At 33.5% G+C, this 22861-nt stretch overlaps 3 protein-coding genes and 1 pseudogene across 5 annotated transcripts; 2 read left to right on the plus strand and 2 right to left on the minus strand.

Annotated features, from left to right (window-relative positions):
* Positions 1-4444: 4444 nt before the first annotated feature.
* LOC133673819 (equilibrative nucleotide transporter 8-like) lies at positions 4445-6804 on the plus strand. The gene is made up of 2 exons (XM_062094718.1): positions 4445-5135; positions 5890-6804. Exons 1-2 carry the CDS (start codon positions 4616-4618, stop codon positions 6582-6584), a joined length of 1215 nt encoding a protein of 404 aa, XP_061950702.1. The 5' UTR covers positions 4445-4615; the 3' UTR covers positions 6585-6804.
* An 832-nt stretch (positions 6805-7636) lies between these two features.
* On the minus strand, positions 7637-9729 carry LOC133673820 (uncharacterized). Of its 2 annotated transcripts, XM_062094720.1 has the most exons (4): positions 9089-9729; positions 8448-8620; positions 8051-8235; positions 7637-7812 (listed from the first exon to the last, which is right to left on the minus strand). In XM_062094720.1, exons 1-3 carry the CDS (start codon positions 9659-9661, stop codon positions 8076-8078), a joined length of 906 nt encoding a protein of 301 aa, XP_061950704.1. In that variant the 5' UTR covers positions 9662-9729; the 3' UTR covers positions 7637-7812; positions 8051-8075. The 2 variants fall into 2 exon arrangements, with proteins under 2 accessions (XP_061950704.1, XP_061950703.1); XM_062094719.1 differs by lacking the exon at positions 7637-7812 and having other exon boundaries at positions 7875-8235.
* Positions 9730-16544: 6815 nt separating this feature from the next.
* On the plus strand, positions 16545-20264 carry LOC133674004 (equilibrative nucleotide transporter 8-like; annotated as a pseudogene).
* A 385-nt stretch (positions 20265-20649) lies between these two features.
* On the minus strand, positions 20650-22861 carry LOC133674069 (uncharacterized). 2 transcript variants are annotated; one of them, XM_062095038.1, is made up of 3 exons: positions 22163-22861; positions 21540-21712; positions 20650-20913 (listed from the first exon to the last, which is right to left on the minus strand). In XM_062095038.1, exons 1-3 carry the CDS (start codon positions 22763-22765, stop codon positions 20880-20882), a joined length of 810 nt encoding a protein of 269 aa, XP_061951022.1. In that variant the 5' UTR covers positions 22766-22861; the 3' UTR covers positions 20650-20879. The 2 variants fall into 2 exon arrangements, with proteins under 2 accessions (XP_061951022.1, XP_061951021.1); XM_062095037.1 differs by lacking the exon at positions 20650-20913 and adding an exon at positions 20979-21327 and having other exon boundaries at positions 22163-22857.

The raw sequence follows: 22861 nt of genomic DNA on the forward strand, positions 1-22861 counted from the left end.
GAAACCACAGGATCAAATGTTGAAGCATTTTGAACAGATATGAATTGAGATTTAAATTTAAATTTCTTAATCCTAGGAATTAAAAATACTTTTAACCTTTTAATTTTCTCCTTTTCAAAATGACGAGAAATTGATTGCGGTGACCGTTGCGAATGGTCATGGTGAACCATCTTTATCTGGGACCGACTAATGGTGACAGTAACTTCTTCTTTTTTTCACTTGTTAAAAAAAATTTAGATAATTTTTGATGTTGTAGTAATTATTATTTTTTAAAATATATTGTATTTGAAAATATATTTAAATAATATTTTTTATTTTTTAAATTTTATTTTTAATATCATTACATCAAAATAATCTAAAGATATCAAAAAAAAAAAAAAGTAAAACAAAATCTCAAATTTTTTAAAACATAAAAACAAACCAAATATTTGATGTTGTAGATATCACTTTAGTTTTTTAATTTAGACCAAATTAGGTAAAAAAGTCCAGGTGTTTTTATTAATTTTTGAACTATTCAGTTAATTCAAGACAAGACAAGACAATTATTTTATAAAGATAATATCATTTTATTTTATTTATTTATTTTAGTATTGATTAATCAAATCAATAAAACCTCAATAATTTATCATATGCAACTGAAAAATCAGCCCAAATAAGGCTAAAATTGAATTTAATAACTACAAATATTATGGATGAACGAAAACGAATTCAAATAATAGTTGCATTGTGTGTTATTGAGAATTGATTGATAGGAGGAAAGAAAATGAAAACAATGGCATTTGAAATTAGATAAATTTCTAATTTGGGCATAACCTTGTAGATATTGACTACATAAAGGTACAAAAATCTCACCTATGATTTTATAATCATGGATTTAATCGGGTCTTATAATTTTTTATTATACTAATTTTGTATTGAAATATAAAATAAAAAAATTATTATAAAAAAAAGCTTAAAAAAACCTAGACACGTGAGCTTGGTGGCCAAACACTTCTAGATCTCTAAAAAAAACCTAGACACATGGGCTTTCGGGCCCGGGCCTATGTGCTTAGGCCTCGTATATTTTTTTTTATCTTTTTAAAGGGAAGAAGGACTTTAAAAAACTTAATCAAACAACACGTCATTTGTCTTCCTTAATTCTAGCCACTAGCATGATGATTGGAAAATCACAGCAGGATGTTTTTTGTCCTAAAAACCTTTTCTTAACCCATTATAACAAAAAAATCTTATAAACACTTTTATAATACTCAATTTATCAACCTAAGCAAAAAAATGATCAAAATTACAAAATTAAATTGAGTTAGATTTTCTTCCTCTACTTTGATCTACTTTCAGGCAATATTAAAATTTTAAATAATCACTATCAAACTCTTTTCATCTAATAGAGTCTATGAATATCAAGAGCAATAATTTTCTTGGTCAAAATTAGTGAAAACAACAACTCTTTCTATATCAAAATTCGACGATGCTCTTTTTCTTATCTCACAAAATAAAGACTAGAAAATAACAAAAATAAAGTTTTATACCAAAATTAAATTTGAGAGGAAAAAAGAATTAAGAGGCCAAAAAGATATCATTTTGGAAATTGAAGGACTAAATTAAACTTTTTACGCTAACTTTGAACATCCATTTATTTTCATCTTGGTTCTTCTTCTTTTAATTTTAACCCTGGTTAATAAATAGAAAGCAATTAGCTATCAATTTTGTAATTGAATGACTCAATCAATGATAAAAGAAGTTTGAATATCAAAATGAAAAAAGCATTGCTCCAACACTATTCTAGACCACCCTTCAATTTTTATTTTTTTTATTAACGTCTAAAAACTTTGGGATTATATTTGGAGGTTTTATGTTCAATCCATGAAAGAATAAGAGGGATTTAGGGTGGAGGGGCTATCTCACTTTTAAAATAAAAAGAGGTTTTTATTGTACCCTTTTCATTAATCATTATTTATTGGAATAATATTTTATTTTTTTTATTTAATGCTTTATTTTTAAAAATCATCCTTTAATATTGTATTTTTTTATTGAGTTATTTTATTCTCATTACATGGATCACGGGTTTAGCGAGTCAATCAAATTGATTCGAGTTTTTTTCTTTTTTTTAATTAATTGTTTTTTCAATTTTATCATTTAATATTAGATTTGATTGGAAATTATATTTTATTATTTGTTTTATTTTTTTATTGGATTATTTTGACTTCATGATCCAAGAATTGAGCTTAATAAATTAACCTGAGTTAATTCATGGCATTTTTGTGTTTTTTTTTAATTGAATTTTTTTAATTTCATTATTTAAAATTGAATTGGTTGGGAATTGAGCTTTATAATCTGTTTTAATTTTCTTTCTATAATGATATTTTAGTTTTATTATCACGATCGTGAGTTTTGATATTTTAACCCCGATTAAATTGATTGCTTCTCTTATTTTCTTTGAAAGCCAACGGTGCATGTAAATGTGTCCCAAGTCTTTTTGTTTTTTCTGTCTATATACCATAATCAAATGCTATTTAAAATAAATATATTTTAGAATAGTTTTAAATTGAGTTTTTATACTTCCAAAACAAAAATAAAGAAAAATATATCTCATTGTCCTCATTTTTTTTTTGTTTTCTCATTATTTATACGGTAATCAAACGCATACGGGGTAACTGCCGACTGGTATAATTGTTTACAAAGAATGAGTTAGGGGAAGATTATAATTTGAAGCACATCCATGCCATCTTGCCCCTAAACCTTTGGTAAAAAGCTAAAAGAAAATAAGAATTAAATCCCAGAAATCCCATAAAGAATCCTCGTCCAGCAAATATTTGAGGTTCCCATTTTTTTTAAAAAATTAACTTTTACATATCCCTTTCTAGGGTTTTCTTTTACCCTCGTGTATTTCTCCTTGTCTATTAATTTATTTATTTTTTAAATTCTAGCAATCATGTAAGTGCTAGATAAACTAAAGAACACTTTGTTAGTATCTGTCTTTTTATAAACAACTCTCAACTTTCATGCTCGTGGTTAGGTAAAAAGCCCTTTTGATTTTTCTTTATATGGGCAACATTCTGATAATCACCTAGGATGATGCTAGCTTAGGGTCACATTGCCATAAAGGGAAGTCAAGTCCATCTCCATTATGGAGTGTTGTAGCTAAATAATTTTGAAGTATGGCCAACATTAGCTTGCTTTTTTGTTGTCGTGTTCTTTATGGTCTAAGAGTTCTGCTATGACATGCTCTTGAATTGCTGCAGACAATTTTGAAGTATGGCAAACATTAGCTGCTTTTGTGTTATAATTAGTTAACAGTTGCAAATGTTGTATCCATTACTATTCTCTCATGTCTGTCTCCATCATCGAGTTTGAAAAAATTATGAATAGGCAGAAACATTAATATTTTTGCAGAATAACATCATCATCATCATCATGGTACATTTTTGTGTAAGATTTTGTAAAAGAAGCCTTTCTTTAAGGTAGGATTTTACCACCAGGTTGCGGGGACGATGGTGGGCTGTTGATGGTTACCTGTCATCATAAAGTAGCAGAAAAAAGAGAAGAAAGGTAAGGAATGATTGCAGCTTATAATAGCAGTATTGACAGATGTTAAAGGGGGCTTGGGGGAATCAATATCTACAGTTCTGAACAGTTCTTGACAACTGAGGACAAAATCAAGTTCCGCATGATAATCATACAGAGGAAGGACCTAATTCACACCGAAAGCCGAAAGAGCTTTCCTTTCACTTCAAGGCACCACCCTTGACAGGACCAGTTTGGCACAAGTGTAAACCCTTTAAAGATACTAAAATTAGAGAGAAATCAAATCTTGCATTGAAAAATACTTGCTATGAAGCCGAAAGGGCTTTAACAAAGAAATTAGCGGATGAGTTGATACTGGATTCTTTCCCCTCTCATTAGCAAATGATTGTCCTGCAACTTGTGAAAAGATCTGCAGGAAGATGTTGAAAATCTGGAAAAGACTTGTGATCTGACTTCAAATGGACCCAATAATTGCTAGAGCTCAGTGGTTATAGATTATTGGTGACTAACTAGCAAATAGTTTTTGTAAGATTCTGGCTAGGTCACACTGCCATCAAAACCTACACCATGTGCAGGTAGTGCACTTAAAGGTGCTTCTAACATCACCCATCCATTGATGTCCTCGCACTGCATAATTCCCTACATGAATTATCCCCATTGATTCCATAACCAGCCCATCAATCAAATCTGAGAAAAAAAAAAACTATGTGAAGCTGTCAACTAGGCCTACTGGCTCATGTTAGGAAGTTGATGGTTAGTTTTTTTTTCTCTCCAAGTAGCACAATGAAAAAAAAAATTCCCAAGCTAACAAGGTTAAAAAAAAATCCTAAACTAACACTAGTTGTACAGGGTTTGCATAAGTGACTATATAGCATGTCATGCATGTGCGACCTCCATAAGTGACCTCCTTATTTTGTTAGTTGCGCTATATAAAGATGAGCAAATACTTTATGACAAGTATAGGCCCCAGCTAGCCAGGCAGAGTTTCTTTCATCAGCTCAGCTTGTTTATGCCTTTCTAATCAACATGACATATCGCAAATTTGAAACATTTAGTTCCGCCTATATTAAGACCGAAGACTGTAAGTAATAAGATGACTGCAAGAATGCAAAAAATGGAAGGTGAGAAAGGAGCTGCAGATCATCCTGAGACAAGGGACACCTACAAAATTGCTTATATAATCCATTTTCTGCTTGGTGCTGGTAATTTGCTTCCATGGAACGCTTTTATCACAGCTATTGATTACTTTGGCTATCTCTATCCAACCAAGCACATTGAGAAGGTCTTTTCTGTAGCTTACATGAGCTCTTCTGTTCTGGTTCTACTAATAGTCGTGAGTTGGGGTGGCTGGACCAAGCATCTAAGTTATAGATTAAGAATGAACATGGGATTTTGCATTTTTGTACTCTCTCTAATGGTGGCTCCACTAATAGACTGGTCTTCGAGTGGCAGTGGGCCAGAAGGGAGATCAAATGTAGCCTATGGTGTGACAGTTGCATCAGTCGTGGTTTGTGGTATAGCTGATGGATTGATAGGAGGAAGTTTGATAGGAGCAGCTGGAAAGCTCCCAAAACAGTACATGCAGGCTGTTTTTGCAGGAACTGCCTCTTCAGGTAGTATATAATACCACAACTCCCAACTTTTCTTATCATTTCTTCCATGATTCAACAGAAAAGGAAGTATTAAAGAGTAGATGAGTAGGACACATGGTCAATGGTAAGTTCTTATTATGATAAAGCATATTGTCTCTTCCAAATTATGAATTAAAAACAAACAACATAGTGGTCATGGAATCATTTTCACCTGTTGGAGAGAATTTGATGAAGATAAATAGCATCCTAAGGAGACTGTCTTTTCTTTTCAGGGCCAAAGTTATAGATTTACTTCCAAGAATTTAGATCAAGGCACAAATCTTCACTGTTTTCCTTATACAGGTTATTCAGAATAAGAAATCATTTCCAGCAATAGCATGTTTTCACTTTTTCCATCATTGCCAGCAAGTACTTTCTTGGCACAACATAACTTCTGGAAAGATTTGAACAGTTTCCATGCCTTGTGGAGCATCAAGTGATTCAGAATTTCTTGAGTTTTGAGATTGCAGGGGACTAGAGCCTCAATGAATCCATCAGAAACCAACCCTATTACCACTATCAGTTATGCTTCCGAGAAGTTGGTTTTAAACTGTATAATTCTTAGCATTTTTTTGGGAGAAAGATGTAAAATACATGTTTGTTGTCTTGCTTGAACTTTATTTTGCATGTAAGGAGTAGGTGAGTGAAAGCAAGTATTCTGTGGTGAAGCAGATATTGTTAGACAGCTCAAAGAATCATACTCGGTTTCCCTGACCACATCAATTGCTTGTAACAGGTGTTCTCATTTCCATCTTGAGGATCATTACAAAGGCATCACTCCCTCAGAACCCTCAACGTCTCCGAACAAGTGCTCACTTCTACTTTATAGTTAGCGCCATCATTCTGCTGTGTTGCGCTCTCTCTTCCAATTTGTTATACAAACTACCAGTTATGGAACAGCATTACAAACTTGCTCCTGATGATTCACTGTTTCCAAAACCAAAATTTCGGGCTGTAGCAAGAAAAATCCGATGGCCAGCTTTTGGTGTTCTCATGATTTATATCGTGACTTTGTCGATATTTCCTGGTTTCATAGCAGAAGATCTCTCATCCAAGTTACTAAAAGATTGGTATCCCGTTTTACTGATAACAATATACAATGTTGCAGACTTCACAGGGAAATCTTTAACCGCAATATATGTTCTGAAGAGCATTAAGAAGGCAACATGGGGTTGCATTCTCAGGCTTGTGTTCTATCCTCTCTTTGCAGCTTGTCTCAATGGACCCAAGTGGCTGAAAACTGAAGTACCCGTGGCAATTCTAACTTTCATGCTTGGAGTGACTAATGGCTATCTGACAAGTGTTCTCATGATCCTTGCCCCCATGGCAGTATCAGTTTCAGAAGCAGAGTTATCTGCAATTGCAATGGTTGTGTTCCTAGGAATAGGGTTGGTTGGTGGATCAGTTATTGGCTGGTTTTGGATCATTTGAGCCTTTTTTTTCAGTCTCTCAGGCTAGTTGGGAACAGATCATATTCACAAGTAAAATTCAAGAACAAAACTAACCGGAGGTTAGCACCAGGAATAATCGATGGCAAATGATATGAATTTAGAGCTATCAATCTTTATTTTCCCAATCAGCTGCTGATTTCATGTTCTGAGTGAAAGTATCCTTATCCTTTGTGTATTGAAGAAGATTAGATTACTCTTCTTACCCTTTCTAAAGCACATGTTTACCTCTCCAAATATTCCCATTTGCACTCAAAAGGATGATGTAACAGGAGCCAGATGACCTCGACCATACACTGAAAGATAATTAAAACAAGAAAATCTCGATATATCTCAGAACACGCGAATCAGAATCCCCTGGTAGCTGGTAGTGAATTTTCTTAGAAAATGAAGCTATAACGTTAAACGACAGCTTGTCCGCCAGGCTTCCACTGGTGTTCGTCGAGACTTTGACTATTCAATCTCTAGCTGGAGGCTGTTTGATTCTATCAATCAGGGAGCTGGCATGGACCAAAAATAATAACATTGGTTCAGTCTTACGGGGCTTAGCTTGAGTTGCAAGCATAGATTTGCAGTCGTAGAGCCCCAATACTTGATGTGAAGGCACGCCCTAACCTAACAACTCACATCTTGACAAACTGGTAGATCAGGTCTTGGCAAACTTGTAGATCAGGTCCTGTTACTGTACTAGCTAATAGCATATAGAAATTTTAACGCTCCGGGGACTATTATTGAATAGGAAGATTAACCATTCACATCTTGTTTGTTTTTATATTTTAAAAATATTTTAAAAAATTAAATTTTTTCAATTTTTTTTTTTCAAATTAATATTTTTTAGTGTTTTTAAATTATTTTAATATTAAAAATAATTTTTAAAAACTAAAAAAAAATTATTTTAATACATTTCTGAATAAAAAACACTTTAAAAAATATCTATAACCCTCTAAACCTATATATGCTTTATAATTTCCTTAATTCCTTCAGGGTAATTAAAGGTGAAGCATAAACCCTAAATGACTTTTAAGAGGCAGCACATAACATGCTAAACGCATTGTTATTGTCTTAATTATACTAATATCTACAGCATTGGACACCTCTTTTCTGTCCAACCACAATGCTTATCTATAGGGGGGATACTTGCATGACCTGAGGAAAGGATATTTCGAACTTCAAAGTTTCAGCAAAACTCCACTATGCAGGGGCAGCAACACCTGCCAGAACAAGAGAACTTTATTGACAAATATATAACAAGCCAAGCAGAAAGTAAGAGAGGTAACGCCATAAAAACTCGCCTATCTTTTATTTTTCTTTCCACATCAAATTGCTAGACGAGCAAAGCATGGTAATTAAACAACTCAACTAAGCAGCTTAAAATTAAGGTTACTAGAAAAATTGCAAGAAGAAAGGATGTATAAACAAAGGTCAGAAGTTATGTCTAAGCTATGATACAAGATTTTTGGGAGAGGTGGTGGTCTCAAGATGAGGCGGCTAAAGGAGGGAGAGGAGGCTTGGATCCATGGAAAAAAGTTGGCGGTGACATTTTGCTCATATTTTCTTTCTGTTCCCGCTCCCCCTCCTCCCCCTCCTCCTCTTCAGCATCCCAAAGAAACCGAGCATAAGATGCCATCACATAACTGCAGCATCAAAACAAAGACATACTTAAAACTTGGAATCCATCATAACTACAGCGACAGTGGTAAAGTACAATACTGTAATACTGATAATTAGCTATCCACGTACAATCCTTTTTCCCATCAAACATTGAAACTAAGATCATGGTATAATTCATGTCTCTAAGGTTCCAGCAGCAAATTTTATGGACTCTACAATCAACAATGGTGCTTACCAATCATCGGGAGCAGCTTTAACAGCTCGATCGAAATAAGATTCAGCACGAGAAGCATCCTTATGACTCTGCCATATCAAATCAGCATACATTGAAAGAACATCTGCATCATTAGGGTTGGCTAGAATTGCTCTCCCACAGTACTCTTCAGCTTTTACAAAATCCAAACGAACCTGTTCCAATTCCAAAACAATCCATTAGAACAATCTTGCCCAACAAGATTGGCTTCTATTCACTTACTAAATCATTCCTAATTTACTCATACTCTTACCTTTTGTGTATGAAAATTATTGTTTACGTCTGAAAAACATTTTTTCTCACGATTTTGTAGCATAGAGTTTCAAAAACTTTATACTTTGAGAATATCCATTAAAGTAATTTCACACAAAGAGCAAAACTTTTATACAAAAGGAGCTTTAAAAGCACAAATTTCAGATGGATATTCACTGTTAATATACAGTTACATTAATTACACAAGACAGAAACATAGCTTCCCATTTCTTTAAACTTCAAAAAAAAAAATCACAACACAAAACACATTATCTAACCATAACACAAACAAATTCAATAAAAAATAAAACAATTTTTTTTTTTCAAAAACCATGCAAACAAGAACCTTTTGCAATACAGCAAACACGTACCTCTTTCAAGAACCTGGCATAATTTCTGAGAAAAAGAGGATTCCCAGGATTGGCTTCAATCATCGTCTGATAATAAGCATCGGTAGTTTCAATCCCCTCATTGGACTCCCGAGACCCTGATCCTCCATCATCACCAAAATCCGACCTACCACGACCACCACAAAACTTCCGTCCACCACCATCACTACCACCACCGGTCACCAAAACCTCTAGCACCCCATTATCACCCTCCCCCTTCTCTCCAGCCTCACACCCTTCAAAAAACAACCCACCCTCCCAAAATGATACCTTTTTCTCCATTTCTTCATCAACAGGGATTCCATTCAAGATTCCGTTACTGGGTTTTCTCTTTGGCACTGAGTGGTCCCTTAAATCTGCCTCGGAAAAGGCTCTTGTCATTCTTTTAATAGAATCATGATCTTGTGAAGAAAATGGACTAGAAGATGATGCTGTCAGCGAAATGGGCCGGGTTTTTTGAATTTGGTGCACAGATTCGGGTTCTGGAGATGGTTCTTTCGAGTGTGGAGGAATCCATGAATTCAGAAATGGCGTTGATGAGCTTCTAAGAAGCATTTTTTTGGCCTTGGATTTCTCTCAATTTCTGCAAATGTGGAGACTTGGCATGTGAGTAGGAGAAGAAGGTGATGTTTTTATATAGGAGTCAGGATTGAATCTTGGCCGTTGATTTTGTTAACGTAGGGATTCGGAGTGACTGTACACGTTCTTGTTTTTGGTATTGGAGTAAAGGATCTAAAGTTTTAATTTTAGAATTTTGTTTTTCTATTTTATGGTTTTCAAAAAATCTTTTCTTGAATTGTATTCTTTTTACCATTGTCATCAAAGCTTGGTCACGGGTTTGCGAATTTTAATTTTAAAATAATATTATTTTAATTTTTAAAAATAAAACAATATTATTTTAGACTATCAAAAAATTATAGGTTTAGATAAAAAATTTAAAAAAAAATTAAAGTTAACTTGATAACATGTCACTGAATTTGTTCAAATCATAATAAATATATTTTTATTTATAATTTGTATAATTTTGGAATAAGTTATTTATTTTTGTTTTTTTTTCAATTTATAACATGATTAATTGATGTATTGTTGGTCGCAGTTGATAATTGGCCACTAATAAATAATGTGGGTGATTAATTGTTTTATTTATTTGTTGAGTAATTAATTGGTTATTAGTTATGGAAGTTTGTTGACAATTGGGAAGATGATTTTTATTGTAAATTTTCTTTTTAAATGTCTTATTCTCTTATATGTGTGTGTGAGTGTCTATATATATAAACATGCATAGTCTTCCTTTTTAATTAGAGAAACATTGTCTAGATTTAATATTAATCAATCAAAATATTTTGTTCTTATTGATTTTAACATGGTTTAATTTTTGTTTAGGAAGAAAGTCTTTATTTATTTATTTATTTTCTTTTGGTGTGGTTTTATAACATTTCTTTATGGACCCAGTATAACTTTATAGCATATGATTATTTATTAAGGCATATGTTTCAATATTAATACTATCTAGAGAAAAATCAAGGAAAAATCGTGAATTACTATTGATACTATAATCCAAACGAAATCATTAAACACAATCAATGTGCTTCTCTTCCATTCACATAAAAGGAAAAAAAATATTAATGGTTTCATTTTTTTCTTATGAATGGGTGCATTACTATAAATACCTATTAATCTCTCACAATTCTAAATTATGAAAATTAAAGAAAAAAATGTTTTTTATTTTATGATTATTTATTTGGTGAATATTTTGTTTTTATATACTTATCAGAAAATTAAAAACAAACCGGAAAAAGATTTAGTTTTGATTAGTATTTTTATTCACATTATATGAGGGTTAATTTAGATTTTTTCTAACGTAAAAAAAGATATACAAATAGTGACAATATGAGTCAACTCGAGTTAACTTGACGAACATGTAGGATATTAGATCAGAATACTCTATAGAATGGAATGCGAAAAAAACCACAAAGCTCAAGGCCCAAGAACCTAATATTAAATGATGAAATTAATTAAAAAAATATTGAAAAAAAAACTTGAGTCAATCTGAGTTCACTATATTAACCCACTACTCGCAACATGAGATATATATATATATATAATGACCTAGAAAAAAGGATTGAAGTAAAATAAATAAATAAAACTTTGAAAAAAAAATATAAGTCACTCCGAGTTAACTTGACTAGCCTGCGATCCGGGATAACCTGACTAACCAATAGTCTAAGATAACCCCATAAAAATAAAAGACATAAAAAATCAAAAAAACTTAAGACTCAATAGTCTAATTTCAAATGATGAAATTGAAAAAAAACTTGAAAAAAAATCTAAAAATACTCAAGTTAACTTGACTAACTCACGATTTAGAGTAACCCCATTAAATAAGTAAATGATAAAAAGAGAGCATTTAAAATAATAAGGACCAAAATCGGATAAAAAATAAAATAAAATATTGAGGGACAAAATAAAAACATTGAGAAAAGGATAAAAAAAAACAATTAAAAGAATGAAGATAAAAAATGAATAAAAAAATAAATGAAAAAAAATATCAAGAGACAAAATTGAAAAGAAAAAAAAGAAGAACAAATCAAGAAAAGTATTAAAAAACAACAATCAAATGAATGGGTATCATATTTGATATAAAAGCCAAATAAAATTAAATGAGAATGAAAACAAAAATTAAAAAAATCCAAAACAAAGAAAAACCAATAAAAAAAGACCACAATTAAAATAAAAAAAATAAACGGGAGGACAACTCTAAATTTTAGTTAACCCAACAGTTATTTAAATAAAAGAAAAGAAAAAATAGATAGAGGAGAAAAAAATCTCATCGTTGCCAAACTGTCATGAATTGAACTACACATGCAGCCCTATTAGTTGCATCATAACTGGACACTTCGAAAAAATATGATGGTTGAACTTTATTGGTCATCGGAAAACACCGCACAAAATATACGGTAGCTCTCACTCATTAGCTTTTTTTTTAATTATTTTTATTTGTTAAAAGACTAGTTTACTTTTAATTCAAATAAATTATAATAGAAAAAACATGATAAAAATATCAAAATACTCCTTAATCCCTCATTTATTTATTTACTCGAAGAGCAATGAATTAGTTTTCTTATTTTAAAAATGAAATGATGCAAAAGACCTTCTTGTTTTTTTTTGTTTTTTTAAAGGGTATTTATGTTATTTAATTATGAAAAAAATTAACAAACCATTATACCCGGATTAATTTCATAAAACTACGTAAATCATCTGAAAAAAAAACTATTTTACCCATAAAAAGCTATTTATTTGGTGTAATTAAAAACACCCTAACCTTAGACTGACAGGGTTTAGTTCTTTTTTAATTTAGCGAAATCAAGTCCCATTATTTATTTATTTATTTATTTATTTCCTTTTCACTTACCCCAACGAGCTCCCCGTATATACGATGGACGGAGGCAAGTACGCGGTCAACATTTCATTACAGTAGGACCCGCTTAAACATGATCATGTGAGAAGGGGCCCACTAAAAACCTTTGATTTATCACATAACTCCCTTGGACGGTCTAGACTCAATATCATCACGTGAGTCCACACTGCTAGGACTGGCATCTGGTGGCGACTCATGAAAGGGAAAGGGGAGGGTTTTTCCGCGGTGTTTTAGGCAACAATAAAAGCCCGTAGATATTTCAAGTTTCTACGAATTTGCCACTAATGTGTTTGAGTGGCTGCCCTTGACATTTGTGGGGCCCAAGATCGCAAACTGGCACCGTGGGGTGGAGCCCATGGCTGGTGAGTCTTGGTGCTTGGAGGTCATGAGACTCATGACCATCGTGTCAGTCTTATGATTACTATTTTTCAGCAGTATTTAATCGTGCACTAAAATATTTTTTATTTAAAAATATATTAAAATAATATATTTTTTATTTTTTAAAATAACTTTTAATATCAATGTATCTAAAATTATAAATTAAATTAAATTTAAGTAAAAAAATATAATACTTTTAATAATATTTTAAAATACAAATATAAAAAAACTCTTCGATTCTTAAGGGAGTGATTAAAAATATAATTACGATTGCTTTTTAAAATGTTTTTTACTTATAAATATATCAAAATAATTTTTTTATTTTTAAAAAATTATGTTTAATATTAATAAATTAAAAAATATGAATTTAAAATAAAATAAATAAACTTTTTTAAAATTTAAAAACAAGGCGGCGTGCTGTTTTTTTTGTTTTGTCACGAAGAGGTGCAAGTTGATGATTGTAGGGGTAAAATTGTCAATATACATGATTAATCATGAAGAAAGATTTTTTTGATGTGATTTTTTTTACTTTTAATTTTTTTTTCTATTTTTGGCTTTATGCAATGAGTGTCTGTGCTGATGCGAAATAATTGCCTTGTACTTGGGGAGAATTTTAACAAATAAGAAATCGACACATGAGAGGTGTTGTTCGCACGTGGAGGTCCATTGCCTATGAACCATGCAACTATAAAAGCTTAATTTTAACATTAGTTATATATATATATTTGAACGAGAGATTTTTAGATACGAGAAAATAATATTAATAGTTAAACTAACATTTGTTTATTATTTATGACAAAAAAATAAAGATAGATATAGTGGACATGTGAGATGTTTCTTCATATCCTCTTTGTTTTTAAAATAGATAAATTAATTTTAATATGTATAAATTAATTTTATGTATTCATCCATGTCATTTCCATCAAACAAGTTTTTATTTATTTATTTTTGTATTCATTTTTTCTATCTCTAAATAATAACCAAATACTAATCAAGTTATTAGAAAAAAAATCATCGTACAATGTACTTCAATCCCATAACATTTATGAAAATATCTTATGATGTAAATCTGCTTGATACCTAAGCTAATAATGAGATGATCATGGTGGGATGAAAGAAAATGAAATGGTGAAGAAGAAGGTAATGATGAAGTGATGGTAAGATAGCAGTGGTAATAAAAAAAATAATTGTGAAATGGTGGTGGTAAGATGATAATAATAAAAAAAAATGTGATCGTGAGATGGTTGCGGTGATGAAATAATAATAATAATAATAATAAATAATAAATAATGATGAGGATGATGTAGGTAGTGATGATGATAAAAAAGAAGAAATTAATAGAGTCTTATAAAAAGGCATATCATTATTTTTAAAGGAGAAATTCTTAATTAAAAAATATTTTTTTTTCAAAAACCATCGATCAAACAGCAAAAATAGAAAAAAAATATGCATTTTTTTTGAAAAGGCAGTGTTGATTAATATTCATAGGGTACCTATTTGGATATTGGATGGAGGACGTACGTAGCATCCTGTAAGGCTGCTTCTTCTCCTCTATTCTTTAATGAGTATTATCATCTTAAAATCGAGGAGCCCATGAAGCTACTTCCAGCAGTCTCTGTGGAAAAACATGAACACAAATTTAGACCAAGTAAAATGGGATGGCACAATCGATTAGCACCGCATGCAACGATATCCAGGAATATTCTTGCCCAATGAAGAAAAATTAAAATATATAGTAACATTTCTATCCATGTAAAGCTAGTAATGGCGCCATGGATCGTGAAAGATTTATAATATGTTGTGCTTAATTTGTCGTAACGGACCATTACCAGAAAGAGAAATAGATATGGAATTTCCAAGCAAATTGTGTGAAGGAGATTCATAATGGCTTGGCGGCCAAGTAAAAGCCTCGAAGCATTTTCATGCTGATAATATATACAAACGATCAAAACTTGATCAAGCTAGGATAAAATGGTTTGGTAACCCTCTCAGCCTGCCAATTAGAAATATATATATGAGAAGCACATTACGTAGGACCCATGACTCGAGCTTCTCAAGCTCTCATGTCTTTTCATGGTGTCCTTATTGCGTAAAATATTAGTATTAACAGCCTGTTACTATATAATCAATGAAATTTAGATCTTTGAGAAAAACCCATTTGAAATCAAGCTTTGAATTTGAGCTCCCATGGCTACATTCATGGTTTGGATGCCGTCATTTTTGTTGGGTTTTTGTTTTGGATTAATGGCGGGTTGGGTTTGGAGCAAGAGGCTCCGTATCCCATTCTTTGTTCTATGTGGATTGCCAGGGATGCAGTGAGCACCAACTCTTGAAGTTACGCAACACTTCGGTGCCATTTGCGAACGCATTATTTATCAGACCAGGAGATCATCCGATGCTTACCTTAATAAATATAGGTGGAGAAAACAATGTACATGAAATGAAAATTGTAGAGGGTGTGTGATTGTAATGAACTTGTGTAAAGCTCTTGGATGAGCTTCGATGGCCTGAAAAATAGGTTCTTCTTTGTGTGGAGTTATAGTTATCTCGATGTGTGGATGGCGAATCATTGATGGAGAGATTAGAGCTATCATTAGTTGCTGTGCTTGCATGTTCAATGGTGGGGATATGTGGACAAAAAATAATTATTAACAAGAAAAATAGGGTTTATTCTGCATAGAAAAATGTGTACGCGCATGGTGGTGCGGCACTCACATCTTGGAAACAAATATATAAAGGTGTGTGCTTAGGTCACATGACCATGAAGGGAAGTCAAGTCCATCTCCATTATGGAATGTAGCTAAATAATTTCGAAGTATGGACAACATCAGCTTCTCTTTTTTCTTCGTTTTTTTGTGTTCTTTATCGTCTAAAAGTTCTGCTATGACATGCTCTTGAATTGCTGCATACAATTTTGAAGTATGGCAAACATTAGCTGCTTTTGTGTTGTAATTAGTTAACAATTGCAAATACTGTATCCATTACTATTCTCTCATGCCTGTCTCCATCATTGAGTTTGAAAAATGTCTGAATAGGCAGAAACTTTCAAACCAATAGCTGAATAAAACCACCACCCTACCACCACCACCACCGCTTCTTCTTTAAGGTAGGATTTTACCACCAGGTTGCTGGGACTATGGTGGGCTGTCGATAGTTTAATTACCTGTCATCATAAAGTAGCAGAAAAAAGAGAAGAAAGGTAAGGAATAATAGCAGTATTGACTGATGTTAAAGAGGCTAGGGGTTGGGGGGATCAATGTCTACAGTTCTGAACATCTCTTGACATGTGAGGACAAAATCAAGTTCCGCATGATAATCAACAGAGGACCTACTTCACACGGAAAGGACTTACCTTTCACTTCAATGCACCACTCCTGACAGGGCCAGTTTGGCACGAGTGAAAACCCTCTAGAGATACTAAAATTAGAGAGCAATCAAATCTTGCATTGCTAAAGACTTGCCATGAAGAGATTTTTTTTTAAATTAGCATAATAATGTAAAAGTTTTTAATAATATTTTTTAAAAAAATTTGGTGAAATAAACATATTTTTATCTTATTGTATTTTAGAAACGTTATATTTACTTAAATTTTGTTATTTTTAAACGTAATAAGATAGTTGTGAATGGGAGACATAACAGTATATGCAGGCTGTTTTTGCAGGAACTGCCTCCACAGGTATTATATAGTACCACAACTCCCAACTTTTTTTTTTTTATCATTTCTTCCATGATTCGACGGAAAAGGAAGTATTAAAGAGTAGATGAGTAGGACACATGGTCAATGGTAAGTTCTCATCATGATAAAGCATATTGTCTCTTCCAAATTATGAATTAAAAGTAAACAACATAGTGGTCATGGAATCATTTTCACATGTTGGAGAGAATTTGATGAAGATTATTATATGTTTGCAGTGCCGCGGTGAATATTCTATTCTTAGACAAGTATCTGGAAATTGAGAAATATAAGGAGGTAATAAATTCTTGTCTTTTATTAGTGGAAAAATAGAATAGGAGTCGTCAACTAATATTTTGGTCACTAGGAACCCTAACTGATCTCAGAGATTGGGTACGGAGACTGATTGCGTAAAGAAAAGGTATAAGCACTCCAATTACACTTTACCTAAGGTAAGTTGCATTGTTTAATTGTCTAATAAAAAGCTAAGGTATTATTGTATTTCTAATTACTGGTTCGTCTATGATTTAATAAAAGTCCTCCTCAGTCAGAAAAGTTAACCATTCTAACGTCTATATATATATATATATATATATATATATATATATATATATATATATATAAACTACATTTTTAATATTAGGAATACGTTTTACGTATAAATTCGTAATCTCAGGTACTAAAATAAAATAAAATATTTTTTTTTTTGAAATATTGGTCTAGTTCTCATGGCTCTAACAAACTTGTTATTAAAGTCAAAATGCATGCTAAAATATATTTTTGAATTTTTTTGTGTTTTATGTATAAGAAAAACAATATGATTTTTTTTTATTGTATGAAAATATGATGTGATGATTTTTCTTATCTTTGAGAGACTTGGTCGTATGCATGAAAATAAAATAATTTTTTTTCAATGTTTTTGAAAAAAACCGGGTATTTTAATACCAGATTTATATTTTTACGGTATAAAAATACAAACTAGTATTAAGCAAAATTCAGTAGAAAATTATGCAGAAAAATCATAAATTTTTTTTATAAAAAGATTTGTTTGGGATTTTTAAAAATTTTTTGGGGCCGGACCTGGGCTAGAAGTTTGGACTAGGCCAGGAACGGCCCGACCCATTGTTCACTACATGAACAGTGAACGTTAATATAATTCACGCCCATTGTTCATGTGTGAACAATATGACTTGAATTATAATTCATGTCTACTATTCACTAGCAAACAGAGAAGAAGAAGAACGTGAAGGGGGAGGAAGGCTGACATGCGGTGGTTATGACGGTGGCGGAGGACAGCGTGGTGCAAGCGATGGTGGCTGTAGCAAGAAGAAAAAAATCTGCAGAGGGAGAGGACCAGAGGTTGTTGTGGCTGGATGGTGGCTGTGTTGGCTTCCTGTGGTGGAGATGGTGGCTGAAAAGCTGACGGTGATGACAGTGGTGGTTGGGACGGCGAAGAGAGAGAGTGTGAAGAGATAGCCGACAAAAAAGGAAAAATTCTGAGGAGGAAGGCTGGTTTTTGGCCGACTTTGAACCCAATTATCTCCCCCCTGGAGCATGAAAATCATATCTATTTATAGGTGGTGGAAAAGGGATACTTTGTCTCTTCTACTGCCAAATGTCAGCCCTTGGTTCGACACGAAGGCACTCCAACCATTTCTTCAAAGAAACAATGATGAATTGCCAGTTTTGTGCAGGAAAATGGTTGGTCAAGTTGGCTACTTTGGAGCGATGCCACCGCTTCTGCAGCCTCGATAAGCCCGAACAGTTTATACTAGCGTGTAGTCAAGTATCACAGGGTCATTTTCGTGTAGGTTTCATTTAATTTGGGGAAGAAACGAGGCGTCAAACGCCTTGAGAAGGAGGCCCCTCGGGCAGCCTCGCTAGAGAAGAAGATGAATAGTAAATTTTCTGCCGATTACGCTTTAGTCCTTCAATTTGTGACTTATCTCTAATTACACCCCTGATGAACTTCAACTCAAACCCCAAATTTCAGCGTCCTTTTTCTTTGGTCCCTGGTTCTTAATTTATTCAATTAAGTCCCTAATTGGGCCATCAAACTTCAATATTTATGTAATTAAGCCCCTGATTTGACCAAATTAACTCTAAAAAATTCTAATTTGACCCCAGAACTTTAATTTCTTTCAATTAAAGCCCAAATTGACTTTAAAAATAAATTTTCTTGCAATCAAACCCTCCATAAATCAATTAAACCTCCAATAAAATTTGTTTTTGAACCTTTCTTCTTCAATTTAAATTTTCCTTGCCAACGAGGCTTTTTATCTGTAAAAACATATACTATCAAATTTTAATCTTTGAATTTTTTAGCTTCCTCCATTTCTAACCAATTTTTTGTTTTTAGTCTGAATATATTTTTTTATTTTTAGAAGTGAAAAAGTGAATTTTGAGGAATAACTTAAAAACGGGTTATTAAAAGACTGTCCCCTGCAATCCTAAGGAGACTGTCTTTTCTTTTCAGGGATAGATTTACTTCCAGGAATTTAGATCAAGGCACAAATCTTCACTGTTTTCCTTATACAGGTTATTCAGAATAAGAAATCATTTCCAGCAATAGCATGTTTTCACTTTTCCATCATTGCCAGCTAGTACTTTCTTGGCACAACATAACTTCTGGAAAGATTTGAACGGTTTCCATGCCTTGTCATCAAGTGATTCAGAATTTCATGAGTTTTGAGATTGCAGGGGACTAGAGCCTCAATGAATCCATCAGAAACCAACCCTATTACCACTATCAGTTATGCTTCCGAGAAGTTGGTTTTAAACTGTATAATTCTTAGCATTTTTTTGGGAGAAAGATGTAAAATACATGTTTGTTGTCTTGCTTGAACTTTATTTTGCATGTAAGGAGTAGGTGAGTGAAAGCAAGTATTCTGTGGCGAAGCAGATATTGTTAGGCAGCTCAAAGAATCATACTCAGTTCCCCTGACCACATCAATTGCTTGTAACAGGTGTTCTCATTTCCATCTTGAGGATCATTACAAAGGCATCACTCCCTCAGAACCCGCAACGTCTCCGAACTCACTTCTACTTTATAGTTAGTGCCATATCATTCTGCTGTGTTGCGCTCTCTCTTCCAATTTGTTATACAAACTACCAGATATGGAACAGCGTTACAAACTTGCTCCTGATGATTCACTGTTTCCAAAACCAAAATTTCGGGCTGTAGCTAGAAAAATCCGATGGCCAGATTTTGGTGTTCTCATGATTTATATCGTGACTTTGTCGATATTTCCTGGTTTCATAGCAGAAGATCTCTCGTCCAAGTTACTAAAAGATTGGTATCCCGTTTTGCTGATAACAAAATACAAGGCAACATGGGGTTGCATTCTCAGGCTTGTGTTCTATCCTCTCTTTGCAGCTTGTCTCAATGGACCGAAGTGGCTGAAAACTGAAGTACCCGTGGCAATTCTAACTTTCATGCTCGGAGTGACTAATGGCTATCTGATAAGTGTTCTCATGATCCTTGCTCCCATGGCAGTATCAGTTTCAGAAGCAGAGTTATCTGCAATTGCAATGGTTGTGTTCCTAGGAATAGGGTTGGTTGGTGGATCAGTTATTGGCTGGTTTTGGGTCATTTGAGCCTTTTTTGGTTTCTCGGGCTAGTTGGGAACAGATTATATTCACAAGTAAAATTCAAGAACAAAGGTAACTGGAGGTTAGTACGAGGAATAATCGATGGCAATTCCCATTGCATGATATGAATTTAGAGCTATCAATCTTTAGTTTCCCAATCAGCAGCTGATTTCCTGTTCTGAGTGAAAGCATCCTTATCCTTTGTGTATTGAAGAAGATAAGATTACTCTTCTTACCCTTTCTAAAGCACAGGTTTAACTCTCCAAATATTCCCATTTGCACTCAAAAGGCTGAGTTGCAAGCATAGCTTTTCTGTCGCAGAGCCCCAATACTTGATGTGAAGGCATGCCCTAACAACTCGCGCCTTGGCAAACTGGTAGATCAGGCCCTGTTACTGTATAGCAATTTTAACACTCCTAGGACTTGCTAAGTTTGAACAGAAATCAGCTCGTTAAATTATTGAATACAGGGGAAAACAGATGATGATAATTTAACGATTTAATCTATCCAGGCTTTATCATTTCCTTGATTCCTTCAATAATTAAAGGTGAAGCATAAACCCTAAATAAAATTGAAGAGGCAATACATAACATGCTAAACGCATTGTTATTGTATCTAAAGCATTGGACAGTCTTTTCTGTCCAACCACGATGCTTATCTATAGGGGGGATACTTGCATGACCAGAGGAAAGGATATTTCAAACTTCAAAGTTTCAGCAGAACTCTACTATGCAGTGGCAGCAATACCTGCCAGAAAAAGAGAACTTTATTGACAAATATATAACAAGCCAAGCAGAAAGTAAGAGAGGTAATGCCATAAAAACTCGTCTTATCTTTTATTTTCCTTTCTACATCAAATTGCTAGACGAGCAAAGCATGGTAATTAAACAACTCAACTGAGCAGCTTAAAAGGTTACTAGAAAAATTGCAAAAAGAAAGGATGTATAAACAAGGGTCAGAAGTTATGTCTAAGCTATGATACAAGATTTTTGTGAGAGGTGGTGGTCTCAAGATGAGGCAGCTAAAGGAGGGAGAGGAGGCCTAGATCCATGGAAAAAAGTTGGCGGTGACAATTTGCTCATATTTTCTCTCTGATCCCGCTCCCCCTCCTCCTCCTCTTCAGCATCCCAAAGAAACCGAGCATAAGATGCCATCACATAACTGCAGCATCAAAACAAAGACATACTTAAAACTTGGAATCCATCATAACTACAGCGACAGTGGTAAAGTACAATACTGTAATACTGATAATTGTCTATCCACGTACAATCCTTTTTCCCATCAAACATTGAAACTAAGATCATGATATATTTCACGTCTCTAAGGTCCCAGCAGCAAATTTTATGGACTCTACAATCAACAAAGGTGCTTACCAATCATCGGGAGCAGCTTTAACAGCTCGATCGAAATAAGATTCAGCACGAGAAGCATTCTTATGACTCTGCCATATCAAATCAGCATACATTGAAAGAACATCTGCATCATTAGGGTTGGCTAGAATTGCTCTTCCACAGTACTCTTCAGCTTTTACAAAATCCAAACGAATCTGTTCCAGTTCCAAAACAATACATTAGAACAATCTTTCCCAACAAGATTGGCTCCTATTCACTTACTAAATCATTCCTAATTTACTCATACTTTTACCTTTTGTGTTTGAAAATTAATTTTTACGTCTAAAAAACATTTTTTCTCACGATTATGTAGCATAGAGTTTCAAAAACTCTATACTTGGAGAATATCCATCAAAGTAAATTCCTATTGACAGAGCAAAACTTTCATAAAAAAGGAGCTTTAAAAGCACAAATTTCAGACAAAAATATTCACTGTTGATTTACGATTACATTAACTACACAAGACAGAAACATAGCTTCCCGTTTCTTTAAACTTCAAAAAAAAAAAACACAAAACACATTAACTAACCATAACACAAAACAAAAAACAAAAAAATTCAAAAACCATGCAAGCAAGAACCTTTTGCTATACAGCAAACACGTACCTCTTTCAAGAATTTTGCATAATTTCTGAGAAAAAGAGGATTCCCAGGATTGGCTTCAATCATCGTTTGATAATAAACATCGGTAGTTTCAATCCCCTCATCAGACTCCCGAAACCTTGATCCTCCATCATCACCAAAATCCGACCCAAAACCACCTCCTCCACCACCACAAAACTTCCTCCCACCACCATCACTACCACCACCCGTCACCAAAACCCCTAACACCCCATTATCACCCTCCCCTTTCTCTCCAACCCCAAACCCTTCAAATAACAACCCACTCTCCCAAAATGACACTTTTTTCTCCACTTCTTCGTCAACTTCCTGGTCAACAGTGATTCCATTCAATATTTTGTTGCTGGGTTTTCTCTTTGGCACTGAGAGGTCCCTTAAATCATTCTTGGAAAAGGCTATTTTCACTCTTTCATTAGAATCATGGCCTTGTGAAGAAATGGAAGAAAATGGACCAGAAGATGATGCTGCCAACGAAATGGATCGGGTTATTTGGATTTGGTGCAAGGATTCGGGTTCTGGAGATGGTTCTTTCGAGTTTGGAGGGATCCATGAATTCAGAATTGGCGTTGATGAGCTCCTAAGAAGCATATTTTTGGCTTTGGATTTCTCAGTCTCTCGAGGCTTGGCATGTCATATGTACGTAGAATGTTATGCTCTTATATAGGAGTAAGGCACCGTTTCATT

This window comes from Populus nigra, chromosome 15 (genome assembly GCF_951802175.1).
Source record: "Populus nigra chromosome 15, ddPopNigr1.1, whole genome shotgun sequence".
Taxonomy (NCBI): Eukaryota; Viridiplantae; Streptophyta; class Magnoliopsida; order Malpighiales; family Salicaceae; genus Populus; species Populus nigra.